This window comes from Dryobates pubescens, chromosome Z (genome assembly GCF_014839835.1).
Source record: "Dryobates pubescens isolate bDryPub1 chromosome Z, bDryPub1.pri, whole genome shotgun sequence".
NCBI classification, from domain to species: domain Eukaryota; kingdom Metazoa; phylum Chordata; class Aves; order Piciformes; family Picidae; genus Dryobates; species Dryobates pubescens.
In genome coordinates, this window is record NC_071657.1 from 13,906,618 (window position 1) to 13,926,782 (window position 20,165).

A 20,165-nucleotide genomic window follows, 5' to 3' on the forward strand; every position below is an offset into this window, starting at 1 on the left:
TAAAATTGCTACTAAGATTTGTGTCAGACATGCTAGTTTAAACCAGTTGCTTCAAAACTATTTCAAGGACAATCAGAAAAACAACCCTCTCAGGGGTAATGCAGATATACTTTTAAGACTCCAAGTGTCAACACTTGAAAGTGGAATTAAACACTGGAGTCTCTTCAGACTTGAAGGGTGCATCATCTTCAGTGTTTGACAATTATCTCATCTAGCAGTGCAATACTTCTCTTTTCTCCCTGAAAAAGAAAAGCTCCAGGAGGGACCTCATCACAGCATTCCAGTACTTAAGAGGCAGGTACAAAGAGGACAGAGACTCTCGCTTCACAAGGAGCCACATGAGAGAACAAGGGGAAACAGGTACAACCTGCACTGAAAGGGGTTTCATCTCAAGATAAGCTTTTTTTTTATTTACAGTGAGAACAATCAATCACTGGAACAACCTCCTGAAGCACATGGTGGAGTCCCCATTACTGGAGGTCTTCAAGATGCCACAGGACAAGGTCCGAGATAACCTCACCAAGGCTTCCTTTCCCACAGAAGTGTGGGCCAGATGATCTTTCAAGGTCCCTTCCAACCTAGGCCATTCTATGATTCTGGTCCATCAGACTTCTGCTGGGAGTACCACATGGAAGAAAAAAACTGTACCATGAGTTTAAGTGGACAATTGAAACTAGTTGATTATAAAACAAATATGCCTGAAAGTAACACAATAAATTCTCAAGTATAAGCCAAAGCCTCAGTATTAGAGATCTGGTAGTTTTCAGACTCTCTGTTGATCTCTGCTCTGAGCCCTAAAATTTCCCCTATGGATTCTATCATTCTTGCCATATGACCAAATCACCCAAAAGACCTAAAACAACATTATGTGCTTGTGACAAACAGCAAAAAGTTGCAACTATTTGGAATTTGAAAATAAAATAATTTTAAGGAATTGATGTTTAACATTGAATTCTTCCATACTGATACTGTACAGGCAGAGCAGTAGCTTCTCTTCTGTTCTCTCGGACACTTACTGAAATCAGAAATAGCTGAGGCAGAATTTGGATGACTAGTAGTCAGCAGGTTGTGTTTTTTCATAGCTACATCAGACTTAACAAAATGGATTGTCTACACAGTCCTCTATTGTAAGGCTTCTTGATCTGACCTGCCAAAAACTCTTAACTACAGTCAGGCAGAGATAGTAGATAAGTGCTATACAGCAGTAATCACCTGGAATATACTGCAATAACCAAAATTCCACTGCTGAAGATATGTTGTCAGCAGAAAAAAAGCTAAATCAATGATCAGGTTTCAGCCTTACAGAGGAAGTGGGGCATGAACTTGAAACGAAGTTGAATTACACACAACACAAGTAAATAATTTGCCAGTTCCAAAATGACTGAGGAAAAAAAGCCTTTAGAAAAATGTGCAACATCCTCCTCTCTGTTCCTGGTTTTGCAGAGATTACTTGTCTTACATGTTCCAACTGAGAGGGTGCTCTGTCACCAAGTATTGAAAAAAAAAAAGGGGAAGCAAAATGGAAGGCCAGCTAGAACACCTAAGCTACTCACCAAGTTAATTTTCAAGAAAGAGAAACTAATCACAGTACATATTAATAGAAAAGGGATCTTGTAAAGAACTGATGTGGAATTTAGCTATGACCTTTGGATCTTATCTTTGAAGATGAAAGACAGACAGAAAGACAGACAGACAAGGGGAAAAAATAACTGCAAAAGAACAGGAATATTTAACTAACTGGTGGCTTTGGCTAATAAAGGTAAAACTTATTTCACAAGTTTTAAAAGTAACAGACAGGAATGATGATCTATTGTTTTCCATTTGAGTGAACAGGTGATTAGGTAAGCATTTTCTTCTGCTTTTTCTAACTCAGGAATACTATCTTCCCCAGAGAAGAGCCAGTTTAAAAGTAACTGTGATGTTTTACTTTTTCTAGAAAATATGGTAGGGCCCAGATCAAGAGATCATGGATGGAAACAGCTTATCACTTAAAAGCAAGTCAAGTTCCTAGACATAAGTGTCATCTTCATCATCATCTTCCTCTGAGGGACCAAGCTAGAATCTACTCTTACATTTCACTACAACGTACTTCCAGTAACATCCCTGAAAGACAACGGCAGCTCTGTCAACAGATTGCATCTGGACAAATACTCCTAGACTTATGGAATTACTTTATAAATAGGAACAGAACTCTTGTTTCTACTACCCAGTGGGCAGGATTTTTGATACACATTGAGAAAGTTTTCTCTAAGACATATTATTAAAACAACATATGGGTAGAAGTATCTGACAAGACATCAAGCCATCTACAAGAACCAATGTAATCAGGAGAAAATTCTGCCCCCTTCTAATCCGTAGCAAAACTACTCCTATATGTGATTTTGGACACTCAAATCAAAACAGCTGATGGAAGCAAGTATTTCAGAATACTCATTTGGGAATTCACCTCAAAAGCCTGCAGTCCCAAACCACGAGATAAATGAGGCGCTACAAAGTAGTTATAATTTATAACAAAGACTGGAGTTAAGACAGCTACTTACATAAGAGCTGTGTTCATTGCATGTGAAAGCTCAAGGATGAACACACTTCTTTTAAAAGGGCCAGGGGCCTTTCACCTTTCCTGGAGCTGCGTGCTCTGTTACACCCCAGCTCCCTATCAGTATGACTGCAGGGGAGCTAGTCAGGTGCAGAATGAAGAATCTAGTTGTGAGGGCCAGTACAAAATGAAACCTAAAGCAATGGCAGCACTAAATTGCAGGAGCAATTTGACTTCCAAACAAATTCAACCTTAGGGTATTACAGATAATTCCAGACACAGACAAAAGATCAGTGGTGGGCCAGTTTTTCCATGCTCCATTGACAAGCACGTAACAAAAATACAAACCCACAAAGTTTCCTTTCAAAGACTTACAAAAAAATCCAACCAGTAACATTTTCCAGCTTCTGGATTTATAAATTGGTTACAAATGATGCCCAATGCAGGTACAAAACTGCAGTGTGCAAAATCAGAGCCTTGTCTAGAAAATCTGTTGAGTGCAGCATTCAACTCAGATGCACCATTGTAGTACATAAAGAAATGACTCCTGTTGTGTTTATGTGACAAAACAAAACCCCCAAGGAGACAAACAAAAAAAGCTAACAAAACCTTAAAAATGCACTTGGCCAGTATTTGCTCTAAAATTCTAAGGAATATTTGTCAAAAGGAAAGAGTGTAATGCATTTGTTAAGAGGTTAAAAAATTCTACTTTCAGCTTTCCAATTACTGCAATGGAAAACACTTATGCAAGGAGAAAAATGCTTACTTTTTATTGCATATGTTCTACATATGTCAGGCAACAAGCAGAAGTTTTCTACACAGATCACTTCTACATTTTGCAAAACAATCATTCACTGTGAAGTTAGGTGCATTAACTCAAAACAAGCAAAATAAAACATTCCAGGTGACAAAGTGAAAATCCCCAATAATTACGTTGCTCTTTCTCACAGTCCTTGAGGGTGTCTTATATAATTGTTCAGTTGTTCAAGCTTTCAGTAACTTGGCAGCTGGTTACAGCTGAGAAAGGAAAAATTGTATCAATGATTTTCACCCTCGAAAAGCCACTGCCTTTTGGATAGCCAGAAAGCCAGCAACTGTTAGATCCACTTAACACTTATATTTTACCTTTTATAACTCACCTGCTTGGGAAGCCGGAAGAGAGCATTTTTGTAAAATATATCTTTAGCCTGACTCCATGTTCCATCGATGATGATGATAAAAGATGGACTACAAGACATCACAGCAACTTCTTCCAAGTTAATTGCTTCAGCTCCGGGATACAAAATGAGTGTACTGGGATTTCTGCACACAGTTGCTAATTCAGGATACCTTCAAAGAAGAGATACACAAAATGACAATAGTTATTAACAGTTTTCATGACATATGCATTCTTCCAGATGTTCCAAGTTACTAACTCCCAACTCAACTCCAAATTTTACTTAAATTTCCATGAAAGTCCATCACTCAGCTACCAACATCTTAAAAATCCTTGCTTAACCCTCAGCTTCTAAAAGGTGGAGGAAAAAACTCACCCACAAGAGTAGGTAATGAAAGCTTGGTACCAGGAGTATTTTCTAATGCTTTAATCATTAAGTCTGTAATGTCTGTCTGAAGCAAAGATGTTCTGAATTGTTCACCAAAATTTAACATACTTAAACAGCAAAATTTGTTGCAGCACCTGGTACAAAAATACTGTGATTGTACCATTCTGAACATTGTATATGTGGAGCACAATACATAGTCCACATCTATAGGGCATTTCTGAAAATACTACCATTTCAGTTTATCTTTTTTGTAAGTTACCACTACTACAGTTACAGTCCCCAAACTTGTACATTCTCTTCTTCCTTCCTCTTGTCTTCCACATGTGCAGTGGTACCAGAGGAATAAAAGGACAAATGACTAGTAAGTATTCATATATACAGAAATTCCTGACGTTTTTGCAGTCACTGCCTGAAAGTTATTTTACAAAGCTTAATGAAATGCATTAAGCAGTACTGGAAGCCTCAAAAAACTAATCACTAGTTAATTAGGCTACTAAGGGAGAATATGATCAAAAGCTAGCCCTGTTACAAAGCCTGCATTACTTGTCCTGAAGCAATTTCAGCAGTATCATCATGTAAGTCTTAAGAACTGCTTCAACCAGGAAGCAGGAACAAATACCAAGCAGGGCCTGACTGTATGGAGCATGTCAAAAAGAATAAGCAGTTATTTCTGTATAGTACCTCATAAGTTATACAGAGTAACTGGTATGAGAAGAAGAGCAAAATGTAGCTGAAATAGCACAGAATTATTTGTGCTCTGAAGTGGAAAGGGAAGCCAGTACAGCCTATTAGAGAAAATAATGTGTATCAGAACGAGGTTAACAATAGCTAGCACACAAAGTGGGCTTTCCATGCTACCTATCAAGAACAACTCAGTGGAAAAGCACTGACGCAGCCACACTCAGCACATAGATATGTAAGATCACATGGAGAAATGCCTAATGCCACTGCAGCCTCACAGCTTTTAAGCCCCCAGAGCTGGGCACCTTCACCACTCCTCCAAAACTTATGCAAGAATCTCCTTCCTTAAGACAAGGAAAAAAAATAAATTAGGGAAGAAAGAAATGGTTAATAGTGGGCTTTGAGCTGACATATACCACCTTGACTTGAAATCCGTGGACTCCATTATACCTTTCTGAGATTATATGTGAAAACACAATTTTATCAGCATTAGATTCAGGCAGCATTGCACTGCCTGAAATATTAAGATCCTGAGCTTAAGACTCATAAAGGACCATATGGGAAATGTCTGAAATGAAAGAGGAACTGAATTCAGTGTATCAACAGGCCCAGAACTAGTATTCCAGGACCTGAACACCCCTGCCCCCAAAAGAATAGAATAGAATAGAATAGAATAGAATAGACCAGACCAGACCAGACCAGGTTGGAAGAGACCTTCGAGATCATCATGTCCAACCTATCATCCAACACCACCCAATCAACAAAAGCAAACAATGCAGACCGATTCAACACTATGTGGTTCATTACAGTCAACATTATTTACTAAAATAGAGTCACGATTTTCCCATCTAAAATCAACAGGAAAAAAAGTGTAAATATAGACAGGAAATCCGTAAGATAAGGCTGTGGTGAACAGACGTAGATGGAAGTTGCTCTGTCCCCTATTTTTGTAAACCTGACTTATGTTACAGTATAGTGGTACCACTGCAGTTTAATCAAGAATCATGCTACACAGGCTCAAAAGTAAGGGGATTTCTATCTACTGGCCACCTAGCACTCAAGGTTTAAACTTAGAAATCAGTCATTGTTTTCAGATGTTTGACTTGAGAACCCATCTACGTGAAGAGCAACCTGGGATAGCAGAGTTTTCAAACTGTTAAAGTCTCTTAGATGATTAAAAAAATATAAAGCAATGAATTCTTAAAACTAATCTTAAAACCATAATGATTTTGAAGCAGCACTAGTTCATGCAATAAACTACAACTGAAGTCTTAGTTTTCAAAACATGATTCAGTTGAAAACCATGGCTTTCAACATACAATCATCCAAGAATTACAGATTACAACAGTTTATATGCAGAAGCTAAGGCAAGGGGGTAATTCAAACAGCTTTTACAAAGTTGTGCCACAAATTTGACTTAGGATTTGAGGGCTGGTTATGCATGCACTGTCACAAGAACTCAGAACACTTTAGAAACTAGCAGGAATTGCTGCTAGTTTCAAAGAGTTTGCCAGCCACAGACTTTAGAGTGACACTGAGTACATGGAGCTCTTAGGTACTCATCCTTTTCATAAAAACAGGTTCTCAGAAGTACACACTGCACAGCCATTCTAGGTTATGGTTCACACTGACAGTCACAGTCCACATTAGGAGCTTTATTAAAATGTCTTGCAGTCATAAAATGCAGTTGTTCTTCCTTCCTTAGAACAGAACAGTAGGAATGAGATAAATGTAAACAGCTATTGATTTGCTTGGAGAGGGACATAGTCTGTAACAAACAAGTGCAAAACAATTTTGGATTGCATTTCTAGACAGGTACATCCTGTCAATGTCACTGCAGGTTTCCTATTTCCCACAGTATAAGGCTTTGTTTCTTATTAGTTTATTGTTGACACATCATGCAATAGGACTTTTTCCACTCACATAATACCACCACTAAGAATTTGTCCCCCCAAACCATTTTCATGTGTATCCTTCAACTGCACTTAATCAGATCTGTGAAAGAAATGAAAAATCTCAGCAAAACCTGGATTTGTACCTGGTAAGTAAAAATGAATCTGTTAAGTGAACAGATATTGATATGGCATTCAAAAGTCAAGGTTGTATCAGTAGTATGATTTTTGACAGTCATTTAGCAAGAATATGCTTCTGATGTGCTTGCTTTGGGTAAAGGGTATAACACACTGCATTTAATCACACACTGCTTCTGAAACACTGCAACAAGGTAGGGTTTTCTCCATGAGAGCCAAATGTTTTTAAAAGAAACTTACAGGAAACAATTGTGGAAAAGTATCCACTTCACTGTAATGCTGAAAAAGAGCTGTTGTCTGATGAGCTCTTTAGAAAACCTGACCCACACTCGATGGTACAACTGTTTTTTCCATATAAGCTTTCATTCTTATGTTGAAGCTTACTAAAGCACGTAAGTGAAAGGACTGAGATTTCATCTTCACAGAGCTTTACTTCTAAAAACAAATACCTATAATCCTACTATAAAAACACATTCAAATAATGTTAATATTGATTTTGTTAACACCAGTAATTTATTTCATTGTTTAAGTACAACAGGGATTTGAGACAAATAGTATGGCTTATTAAAAATACAGGAGACAATGTCATTAAGGCTGATGTTTGTCTTAAGGACAACTCATGAAATACTGAAGGCTATAAGCCAGTCTTGAAACTCTCCTCAGAGCCAAAGCAGAAGCTCCATGTTCAGACCTGTGCTACCCAGGAAAATCTATTTTTGCTTTTGATCCCTGCCTAAATTTCCTCTGCAGAAACAAGGTTAGAGTCAAAATCTCATAGTATCCGTCAGGTTGGAAGAGACCACAAGGATCATCTAGTTCCAATTCCCCTGCCATGGGCAGGGACACCCCACACTAGAGCAGGCTGGCCAGAGCCTCATCCAGCCTGCGCTTGAACACCTCCAGGGACAGCATCCCAACCACCTCGCTGGACAACCCATTCCAGGGCTTCATCACTCTCGTGGTGAAGAACTTCCTCCTCACATCCAGCCACAATCTCCCCACCTAAAGCTTCATTCCATTCCCCCTAGTCCTATCACTACCTGAGATCCTGAGAAGTCCCTCCCCAGCCTTCTTGTAGGCCCCCTTCAGATACTGGAAGGCCACAATGAGGTCACCTCAGAGCCTTCTCTTCTCCAGACTGAACAGCCCCAACTCCTTCAGTCTGTCCTCATAGGAGAGGTGCTCCAGCCCTCTGCTCATCCTCCTGGCCCTTCTCTGGACACGTTCCAGCATGTCCATATCCCTCTTGTAACAGGGGCTCCAGAACTGGATGCAGTACTCCAGGTGGGGTCTCAGCAGAGCTGAGTAGAGGGGGAGAATCACCTCCCTTGACCTGCTGGCCATACTTCTCTTGATGCAGCCCAGGATCTGATTGGCTTTCTGGGCTGCAAGTGCACACTGAGAGCTCATGTTGAGCTTCTCATCCACCAGCATCCCCAAGTCTCTCTCCTCAGGGCTGCTTTCCAGCCAGTCACTGCCCAGCCTGGATTTGTGCCTGGAATTGCCTTGACCCAGATTCAGGACCCTGCACTTGGTCTTGTTGAACCTCATGAGGTTGGCTTGTGCCCATCTCTCCAGCCTGTCAAGGTCCCTCTGGATGGTCTCTTCCCTCCAGCGTGTCTGCTGCACCACACAGTTTGGTGTCATCAGCAAACTTGCTGAGGGTGCACTCAATGCCACTGTCCATGACACCAACAAAGATGTTGAACAAGATTGGTCCCAGTATGAGTACTGATCTCAGTATGAGGTCAACTGCCAGTCTAACTGCCCCATTTAGAACGACTAGACAAAACTTTCAGGCTAGATGACTGCACTGGAAGACAAGCAAGCAACACCTCAGCAAGACATATCTCTGGTCCCAAGTCCTTCAAATTGCTAAAAGCTGAGAGAGGAATTTGGTAAGTCTTACCAGGCTTGCAGCCACTCTTCTGCTAGCTCTTTGTGCCTTGGGGTGCTTTTGGATTGCTTTTTAAATTCAGACTGCTTATACTTAAATTTAGGAACACAATTCTGTAGTCCATCTAGACTTGTCTATGTGGAAAAATGAGACACAACAGAAACAGAGATGTAAACTAGCAGCAGAAGGCTGAGCAAGTGTAAGAATATAGGCAAGCTAGAAACACAAGCACCAGTAGTCACACCAGAACAAACCAGTCCAAGCTACTGAAGGGACAGTTGATTACGACTACAGAAGAATTTCATGCAGCAGCTGCCCACCATCAGAAGCATGGTCGTCTTGCTTTCCTTGCCATCTTGTGACACAGTAGTGCACAGTTTCACAGAATTTTTGACTTTGAACACGGCAAAATACCACACCTGTCACCAGGACACATCCTGTGTCAGCGGTGATGCAGAATGAGGGGGCCTGCTTGTGCTGAGGGCAGCAGTTGCAGTAGACAAGATAGCTGAACCGCATGCCACACAACAAAGCTTTGCTGATGACATGTCTCCACAAATGAGTTTGCCCACTAATTCAAGAACAATTCCAAGAAATAAGTTCCTCCTTTAATCACGTCTTTTCTCACAAGTGTTCAAAACATTGACATTTCCTGCCATCTTTGAAATCTCAGCCTAACCTGCAAATATTATTGTAGCCCAATAGTAGCAGATACATCAAAGAATACAAGGCATGGTAAAGGGAAACAGCAGTAAGCCCAAGAGGCTAAACTGGGAGGTGAAGAAGAGGGTGGAGCAGTGTAGTTGCTAGTCAGTATTGGAACCTACTTAAAGTACCACATCATAGTCCTGGATCTTTACATAGCACTTGTACAGAAACCTTTCTTAGTATGAGGCATGACTAACTGCACAGAATTATCATGTACCTTAATTTTATCTTTCACTTCAGTTATAAAAGACATACTGGTGGCAGATTTGAAGCCACTACACTTCAAGAGGAGGCAGAGCAGAGGCTGACTTTTAAAGTAAGCACAACTCTCTGTCAGTCAGCTGAAAAAGAAAAGAAACATTGCTACAGCTAGAAAAAAAAATAAATTTCTTCTAGTCTGTTCCTCTATAGACTTTCTCAAAGACACTGCAAAAGAAAGGTGTAATCCCCAGGTGACGAGACTCTTCTTCTGAATCTAAGTACGGTACACTGCAGTGCATTATCCGATTTGGCAGGCTTTAGAATTACTTTGTTTTGCATGGTACTTCACAAACAACTTCTCCCATTCATAAAGTGAACTAGTTAAAGAATTTCCAATACAAAATTATTTTGTTAATTTAATGCCCATGAAGACAATCAAGTATGCAAATCCTTCATCTATTTCACATCACATGAATTCATGCAATGTTGACAGTAGTGACCCAAATTTTCCTGTAGATTTGTTGTGATATGTTATGTACGTTAGGACAGCCAAGCCATGAATCTCCATCCTTAAGTAAAAACCTCAAAAGAATGTTTTAGTCTCTAATGAAGTTATAAATACACACAATTCATTCATACATACCTAAGAAGGACAAAATCTGGGTAGGTTTTAACTTTCCATCCTAGCCAAAGCAATCATTTCACTGAATTCTTAATTGGTATTGATGGGATGGGGAGGCTTAATTCTTCCTTTCGGAAATATTATAATGAACATGGATTGGGTGCCTGTAATGCCCACTTAAGGTTTGTGAATTACTATAAAATGAATATTAAGCAATATAAAGATGGGGTTTAAGTGATAGAAGTGATACTTGGTGGGAAATAAAAGAGCTTAAATTTATATGTGTTGGATGTTACCAGAAAAAGAAGGTGCATGAAAAATACACTCAGGTAAAAACAAGTGTTACTTTCTTTTAAACCTGCAAGGCAGAGAAAGTTCTTTACTTTACTCTGTGGCTCTCCAAGGAAAAAATACAGAGGAAAAGAATAAAGTGGAGGCACACAAAGAGTCAGATGGCTTGGAGTTGTCTTTTCTATCCATCTCTATGTCGCTAAAAACTCAGAGATGCTTTAACAAGCTTTCCAAAGACCACAGAATTTGAAAACCAAAATCTGTTCACAGAAAGTGAACACTTTGCTGATGTCATAAACAGCATGAAAGATAAGAAGCATAAGCAAACATGAATATGATACAACAGAGACTCACTAAGGATGATTAAGCAAAGTACTCACCTAAGTGAGTACTTTGAGAACTAGGTAAAAAATAGGCAGAACAATTAAAACCAGAGGCAAAAAAACCCCAACAACCATGAGTGACCATGCTGGTCTGCAATCCAAAGGAAAAATTGGGAATAAATAAAATTAGGAATGAGCAAAACCTCAAAAATTGAATTTCACAGCTGACCTTTTAAATGGAATAATGTGAGCGACACAACCAGCACCAACAAAAAAGTCAGTGCTTAGACTATAGGCTACCTCAGAAAGTTCTCTGCTGCAGTTAAAGCAGTGCCCCTTCCAAGAATAGAATAAATGTAATAGAATAAACCAGGTTGGAAGAGACCTTCAAGATCATCGCAGAGTAGATCCTATATGTTTAGAATTAACCAGGTTGGAAAAGACCTCAGAGAGCATCAAGTCCAACCTAACACCATCTAATCAACTAAACCATGGCACCAAGCATCCCAACCAATCTCTTCTTAAACACCTCCAGTGATTGTGACTCCACCACATCCACAGGCAGTGTATTCCAATGGCAAATCACTCTTTCTGTGAAGAGCTTCTTCCTAACATTCAGCCTAAATCTCCCCTGGTACAGCTTGAGACTCTGTCCTCTTGTTCTGTCACAGGCTGCCTGGGAGAAGAGACCAAACCCCACCTGTCTACAACCTCCCTTCAAGTAGTTGTAGATGGCAATATGGTCTCCTCTAAGCCTCCTCTTCTCCAGGCTAAGCAACCCCAGTTCCCTCAGCCTCTCCTCATAGGGCTTGTGCTCCAAACCCCTCATTAGCTTTGTTGCCCTTCTCTGGACACATTCCAGCAACTCAACATCTTTCCTAAACTGAGGGGCCCAGAACTGGACACAGTATACATATATATATACACATGAAATTCATTTTATATATATATATGAATATGAAATACCAGCACTGGTCTTTAGTTGACCTTAAACATAATGATTTCAAGCAACATAACTATGCTTACAGAATGTCCTCTATACGAACACGTTAAAGGACACAATTTTCCTATGAGTATTCATTCCTGGTGCTGTATCTACTGTACTTCTACACATTACTAGTTTTTAGTCCTCATTCGCAGCTTGTGGACTTCAGCAAATGTAGGAATTTTCTAGAAAAAAGTAGATCTCTATCATTTACAGCAGCAGTGTTCCACTTCAGTCTAGAAATCATTTAACTGCAACAATTAAAAATAAGATTAATATAAAGAAAATCCCTTCCTAGGAATATCTCAACATAAATCATCTTCTCTGCTAACCATCTTTCTATGACAGACAGCTAGTATAAAGCTCAAAAAGATGATGGGATTTAAAAGATCTATTTCAAGTTGCAGTGATGGTCTTGACCTCTGAAAGAGAAATACTTGCACTACTTGCTCCTCCTATAAACCACTGTTCAGCCTTAACTTCGGTATGCAGCAGGCACTGCTGGCCTGTATAATCCAGTTAGTCTGACAATAAACTCTGCTAAGCAGAACTGTCTGGACCTTTCATATGTGTCTGAATTGTATCCAACCATCTTGCCATAGCAGATTTATACCTTCTCACTATGGTACTAAGAACAAGTAGCATTCTGTCATTTCTGGGATGTGTGCTCTTGAACTGTTCCAGTTTTTGTATCATAAACATTTTTATTATACATCTATATTCACTTCCTCTCAAACTCTCTAAGCAGCTTTAAGTCAATAGGGATCTATTAAACTTTGTCAGTGCAAAAGACAAGTGTTCAAATTTTAAAAATTCAACACTGTCATCTGGTAGCAAACAGTGTAAGTATTGTAGAACAGATGCTAACTCATTATCTGTCAAAAGCTGTCAGGTTAATTGGGGCTTCTGAGCTCTTCTCAGCCTTTTTACTATCTCACCTTGGTCATAAGCATGGGGCTGTACCTATCTCAGTACTTGCACACTTGTAAGATTGTAGGAATACTGATCCACATAATTCCTCTAAGGTAATATAATTAATAAAGGAAAAAACCCTTCTATGCTGTCCACAATCAGAAATAGTCCTTTAGGCTAAGCAATGAATGATAAGAGATACCCAGCAAGCAAAAAAACCCACCAATGTTTTTGTATTACATGTATTACATTGCATTGCAATGTATTGCATTACTTACAACTTGTTTGCTATCATTTAGGGTATTAACCACATTCTTTCTAAAAGCCAGTACCTATTCAAAGCGTTTGTTTAGGAGAGAAGGGGGACAACATTCAAATAGAAGAAAGGAAACTGATGAATTCTTGAAGTTATCACCAGCAGAGGCAAAATTTATCTAGCATTCCCTCTAGCAGAGAAGAAATTCTCCAACCACAACCTGTGCCCAGCCAGGAGGAGAGGAGAGAAAGGAATTTCAAAAGCTACAGCCCCAGAACACTAGGACAAAGTTACACCATACCTTAATTCTAGCTCAAGTTTTAACAAGAAGACAAAGCAGAGAATTCTACAGAGAAAAGACTTCAGAAGAAAACTTCTAAATAGCAAAATATCCAAACAAATTAGAAACAGAAGACCAGGAAATTAAGAACATATTAGAAATAGCAGCAGCAATTAGTCTATCTAGAAATGCCACATCCCTTTAAAGAACATCCAATACCATTTCTCTACAAAAGCAAATCCAGACAATGGCATTATTCTGACACAGCTGCTGAACTGCGGTCACTTGTCACTGCATTCACTTGCACAGTTCTTTCTCTTCATTAAGCAAAAGTACTCATTGAAAACAAAAAGCCCCTAATACAAAAATCTTTCTCTTTTGCTACTGTGAAGCATAACTTTTAAGAACAGAAACATTAGCAGACGGATCACATGCTGTGTTGGGTTCAGTGGCAAGGTTTCAGAAGAGAGGGAGCTGCAGGTAACACTCCCTGCAGATACACTCTGAAAGGAACAGCAGCCAGTGGAAATGACTCCTGCTGAAGCAGGGCAGAAGAGCAAGAAGGACTGGCAGAGAGCAACTGCTGTAGACTGACTGCAGAGCTGAAGGCTGCAGTATTTGGGAAAAAAAAAAAGAATAAAGATAAAAAAGAATAAAGATAAAAGGTTATCCAAATTATAGTATGAAATCTGAAATTTAATGCAGTTTCAGGCGTAAATAAGCACATGTCCCCTGAGTTAACATTAATTATTTTCATACACAGAACCAATGAAAATTGTGACCAGGCTATCTCTGGATGCTGCACTGGTTAGGCTGCACCTCGAGTCCCGTGTCCAGTTCTGGGCCCCTCAGTTTAGGAAGGATGTTGACTTGATGGAACGAGTCCAGAGAAGGGCAACAAAGTTGGTGAGGGGTTTGGAACACAAGCCCTATGAGGAGAGGCTGTGGGAGCTGGGGTTGATTAGCCTGGAGAGGAGGAGACTCAGGGGGTGACCTTATTGCTCTCTACAACTACCTGAAGGGATGTTGTAGACAGGCGGATGTTGGTCTCTTCTCCCAGGCAGCCAGTACCAGAACAAGAGGACACAGTCTCAGGCTGCACCAGGGGAGGTTTAGGTTGGATGTTAGGAAGAAGTTCTATACAGAGACAGTGATTGGCCATTGGAATGGGCTGCCTGGGGAGGTGGTCGAGTCATCATCATTGGAGGTGTTCAGGAGAAGACTTGATGGGGTGCTTGGTGCCATGGTTTAGTTGTTTAGGTGGGTTAGATTGGTTGATGGGTTGGATGCAATGATCTTGAAGGTCTCTTCCAACCTGGTTTTTTATTATTATTATTGTTACTCCTTGCTGGTTGTGACAAGGAGTAGAAAGGCACAAATTCAGACTAATAAACATTGAAGAACATGGCAAAAGCTTCCAAGGAACTTAACTCAATAAAGAATTGTATCTTAGAAATAGTTTTCAATTATTTGGTAAATGGTAAAACTCAATTAGTTGATATTTCAAACACTAAGAGTATTTTTATTTGTGAACAAGCACTAGAAAACTGCCACAGAAGCTGTATGTAACCACCACAAACAGCTTTATAAAATTAACAGAAATAAGTTGCTTTTTATTACTTCATAATTGGTTGAAGTTAAAAATTTCCCCATGTGCCCCAATTAATTTCTGATCTAGACTACTGAACTGAAGCAGATGTGGCAATTATACTGCACACAATGTACTGGAGATCTGCGTGGCTTGATTTCAGAGAGCAATGCAAATAAACATGAAATTGCTGTCCTAAGTGTCAGGGTGCTGGATGCAGAGATATTTGCATTATGGTCATGCTAGTAATCATTCACTGGAGTATACAGTTTTACCATAGTGCACAAAATCAGCAAACTACCAGAGTGTGAGTATTTGCAAAGGGGGAAGGCTTGACAATAAGATCACCTTTTCAGAAAAGAAATAAAAGCAAAAACACCCCTCACAGACTGTCACAAACTATAAAATGAAACTTAACAATGGTCATGACATGGCTGTTTACAGAATATGAAATAAAATACTCTGAATTTTTGGCATGTTAGACTAGATACAGTTGCTATCTCTGCTCAATCTTGCCATCATTGGAGGTGTTTAGGAGGAGACTTGATAGGGTGCTTGGTTGCATGGTTTAGTTGATTAGGTGGTGCTGGATGATGGGTTGGATGCAATGATCTTGAAGGACTCTTCCAACCTGGTTTATTCTATTCTATATATGTAGAAATTCAAAACCAATTGCCTGCAAAAAGTTTATTAGTAGCCTAAAAGAATATGAATCCCCTAAGCTATATGTTTTTTATGAATATGACAATACAACTGTTTTATCCCTAGTATTTCCAGTGAAGAGCAAGCCTACTGCTCAAAGAGTGTACTACAATTGTTAGATATGGTCCTCTGAAGTTGCTAGGAGAAGACATTAGCTCACTCCCCTACTCTTCCCCTTTTACAGACCATCCTTCAAATGTAAATGCTTCTGTGTCCACTACATGACGTGCGGTCACTTCACAATGTCAGAAATGAAAACTCCAGCTATCAGGGAATCAGTTTGATCTCATGCAAGGAAGGAAGCTTGCTTTGCAGAAAATGTTTGAAAAGCCCTCTGCACACTTTTGCTGCCCTGCTAAGTGGAGGTCTAAAAGGTGCCTGTATTTAACAAGCTCAGCTTCTACACTAAGGTATGTCAGACATACAGAGCCGTATTTTACACTTTTACATAAAATTCAATATCCAGTATGGCAGTGATGTTAACCCCACACTCCCACAGCCCTGCCTGCTATTCTACTATGACACCAGGTTCATTGTAAATCTATGAAAAGTATTGAACAGGAAATATTAACAACTCAGAACAGTCTTCATTGTACAATACCACCATTCTTAAGCCAAACTGTTCACTTCTAGCTTATCTTTTGGGCACATTAAAGGTTAACCCTAATGCCTGGCAATATGTTATCTATACAAAAATGTCAGAAGTCTTTGAGTACTTGGGGAAAAAAAAGCAAACAAGAAGAACCACAGACAACCAACAGAGCTGGTCTTTTAGTTCAGGAATGTCATCAGATGGATAAAGTCACCATACAAACATGACTTACTTTCAGTAGAATCAGATGCCAGTTTACAGTGAGAATCATAGAATCTACAAAGTTGGAAAAGACCTCAGAGATCATCAAGTACAACCTGTCACCCAGCACCACCTGACTAACTAAACCATAGCTCCAAGTGCCACATCCAAGCGCCACATCCAAGCCCTTCCCGAACACCTCCAGTGACGGTGACTCCACTATCTCCCTGGGCAGCACATCCCAATGGAGAAGACTGGGAAAAATCACAAATTAGCACTTAAAAGGCACTGGATTAAACATGTCTCATCTTTAACACTACTCAGTCAATTATATGTTGAAGATACCAACTTCATAAAGTCAGGTTAACTGTTTACTTCTGGAAAGACTATTCAGCTTTTTTTGTTTGTTTGCAATGCAGATCTATCGAGAAGAAGGTAAATGAAGTCTACGTAGCTTGTGCATCAGTTTTCACTACAAGAAACAGTGACCCAGGAAAGTGGAACTGGGTAGAAGAAATAGCAACAAAACCACAATTTGCTTTGTGTTTCCTCCTTCACCCAAATGGAAGTTAAAAATTAATCAATACAAGTTCTGATTTTCAGTCGTACTGTGATGACCATCAGAGGCCAGAATGTTAGGCTTTCAAATCCGCCCAGTTATTCTGCAGCACACAATTCTATGTGGAGTTCCTTAAGAAATCCTTCTGTGCTCCTCCTTAGTTTTGGATGCCAATGATGAAGCACTGGAAAAGGGTAATTCTGTAGCATGGTATGAAGGAAAAAAAACCTACATACACTTGGGTATTCACTTGCCTTCCCCTTCCAGAGAGCAGCACTGGAGACTGAAAGAGGCTACCCATCTCAGATGGTGTGTTCACTCTCACCTCAAAGCAGGCCTCTTCTGACAGCCATAGATTAACAATAGTCAGTTTGCTAGTGGGTATACCACTGCAGGAGCTGCTGTGATGGAGACTTAAAACAAAAAAACAAAAAGGGTAAGCTGCGATGGGTGGCTGAATTTTCACTCAAATCCATAAGGATAATTATTTGCTCTACCTGGAAGTGGTTTAACTTTTCCAAAGTATTTCTGAGAGCTGTTGGATCCTGTGATAATAGAAATATGCCAAATCCTCTTTTATTATGATAATGTACAAATGTATGTGCAACCATGAAAGACATCATTTTCCCAGGTCTGTCACATGGCAGGGTTCCAGCTTTATGCAGCGAAAGACTGCATGCACTGCGTCACCCCTGCAGGCACTGTTCACAAGCAACATCAGCACAAGAATTGATTTACACTGTTTCTATTCCTTTTCCACCCATGCACTTCTGGTGGAAGACTCAAAGGGTGTAAATAATGTCATACAACTTAAAAAAAAAAAGAAAAAAAAAGAAAAAAGACAAAGACATGGCCTTAATGTGCTTCAAAACAGCAATACTTCTAAAATGCATCAACAAGCCCCCTTCTGTAATTTATTTCTTCAAAGTAACAGAGACAGAAGTCATCCCCCAACATAGGCTAAGTTACTTGTAGAGCAGCTACCAAATTGTTTACAGATACTGTGTCATTTAAGAAAATCAAGGGGGAAAAAAAAACACCAAAAAACAACAAAGAAAGCACTTTCAAAATATGTCATAAAACATAAGATTAACCACTGTAATTTACAAGGTTTTAGAAGTTCTATTAATAGAAATTTTCACTTTAAGAGGAGGGCAGGCACCAGTACAGCACTCTCCACTCACAATGAACTGGGACGTTTCTATCCCTGTCTCCAGATGCTGTTCCCAGAATATTCCACAACAGAGAAGAAACTTAAGTCATTGCAGGTGATTAATGTGAGCTCTCTGAATGCATCTGTACATGTCTGAAAGCATTCTGGAAGTCCAGAATAACAGTGATATGGCCCTCTAACCAGCTATTCAATTAGCAAGTGCTGTGACAAATAAGAAATAGGGATTATAACATTGGGAGAATGTATATATATTAAAGTAACCCACCTCCCTTAATTTAAAAAGAAAAGAAAAAAAAACAGAACAATCCCAACATAAAAATATCACATTGCACAGCTGGAAGCTACGTTTTATCTCCTCCTCATCATCCCTCCTCATAAGAAAGTGAGAATGATTGAGCACTCCCCATTTTTGCAGTCTGCTGCAGATACTTTGCGTGGAGACACAACTTAAGTACTTTTTGCCCTGTATCCACAGAATTCATATTAACCTAAGAAAAACTTCCATTTCTTTCACCACTTCCAGTATGTTTAATGGAAACAAAACAGAACAAAAAAACACCTCAGGAACTAGGTGATGAAGAATCTATCTAAACTATCTTGAGGCTGACATGTTCCAAAACTGATTTTTACCTAAAGGGGATCCTTTAGGGTACAGAAATGTATCTGGATTCAAACTTGAAATAAGCTTTTATACTATAGTAATCACTTCTAAAAATATTCTAAGGACATTTATACTAGAAGCAGACTGTACTGAGAGTGTTCTACCCTGTGCACATCAGTATGAGAAGTAGTATCAGTGTCAGGTTTAATGGGAAGACAGTGCAATTATTTCCCTGTAGATTGGTACTTCTTAGATAATAATTATAGTTATTATCATAGAAGACTAATAGCAAAGCAATGTATTTCTAACATGCTCTAGTTACCCTACTGGCAGAATAAAGGTGTGGGAGTACCATTCTGAATCACCTTCTGACATTTTTCCTCACTGAACTCCACAAAAAGTTTTCTCCAAAGATTAAACTCAGTTTAAGAATTTATTTCCCTCATCAGCATTCATTATTTTTATTTGGTTTTATTGAAAATGTATGTAATAAAATTTCATTGGCATTATCACCATGAATTGGTCTCTAAGACAGCTTCATCTAATGAAAATTAAAGACCTTATGTGGGAGAGTGAAAATAAAAAAGGGGAAAAAATTACAAAAAAAAATAAAAATTGAAAGCTATGCATTCCCAGAATTAACATTAAGAGAAAGGGGAAAGGACTTCAATAAACACATTCTCTATGATTTTGTTACCAGTGGACTTCCTTCTCAAGTACAATGTCCCCACTCAAGTTAAAACTAATTACATTTCAGTAACACCAAATCATTTATTAGATAAATACAAAAAGAATCCTAGAGAGCAACAAATCAAAGCTAGTACCAGACAAGAACAGAATTGCAAAAGGCTAAAAGTTGCAGAGTAACCACCTGAACTTTCCAAGCATACAAAATTGAGGCATTAAAAGCTACAACCTAGAGGAAGACATAGTAAGGTTTTCTGACTACTATATATAATTGATCTTTGCTAGAAATCAGAAGCTTATATTAGAAGTGAAAGTGTGCACTTTTAATAAAAATTAAGAACACAATTAAGCTATTAAGAAGGACACTGGAAAGAAAGATCTCCAACACTTACAGAAGACAATAGGCAATTCTGCTCACCTGTCTTCACTAAAACGTCGACCAACCAGAATTTTGCACTTGTCTGGAGGGAGACAAGCTGCCAGCAAAGGCACCGTCCTCAGCACTCGGCTTTCCTGCCAAAAACAAAAGTTACTTTAGAATACAACAGAGGTGGGCTTCTATGAATTGTTAATGCGTCCACTTGCTTTCAAGTTCTTTTGACTACAGACTCAAAAAGGTAATTAAAAAACCCTATAAATCTTATCAGACAATACAAAACCAGAACTAAAAGAAAAATAGCCAGGTTCAGTGAATTCAGGTTGTACTGCTTGGGTTTGCAATACTGAACTAGCCTTTACTAATTTACAACCATCAACCTAGATCTGAACTAGGCTATCAGTATAAAAACAACAACA

General features: G+C 39.1%; 1 protein-coding gene across 1 annotated transcript in view; it reads right to left on the reverse strand.

The window, feature by feature from the left end:
* The window catches only part of DTWD2 (DTW domain containing 2), a 76,293-nt gene that overhangs the window by 26,632 nt on the left and 29,496 nt on the right, over positions 1–20,165 (reverse strand). Inside the window, exons 3-4 of the mRNA XM_009904331.2 lie at positions 19,789–19,883; positions 3,676–3,865 (exon numbers count right to left, since the gene is read on the reverse strand). Of these exons, the coding sequence (XP_009902633.1) occupies positions 3,676–3,865; positions 19,789–19,883 (285 nt within the window). The remainder of the gene's footprint in view (positions 1–3,675; positions 3,866–19,788; positions 19,884–20,165) is intronic.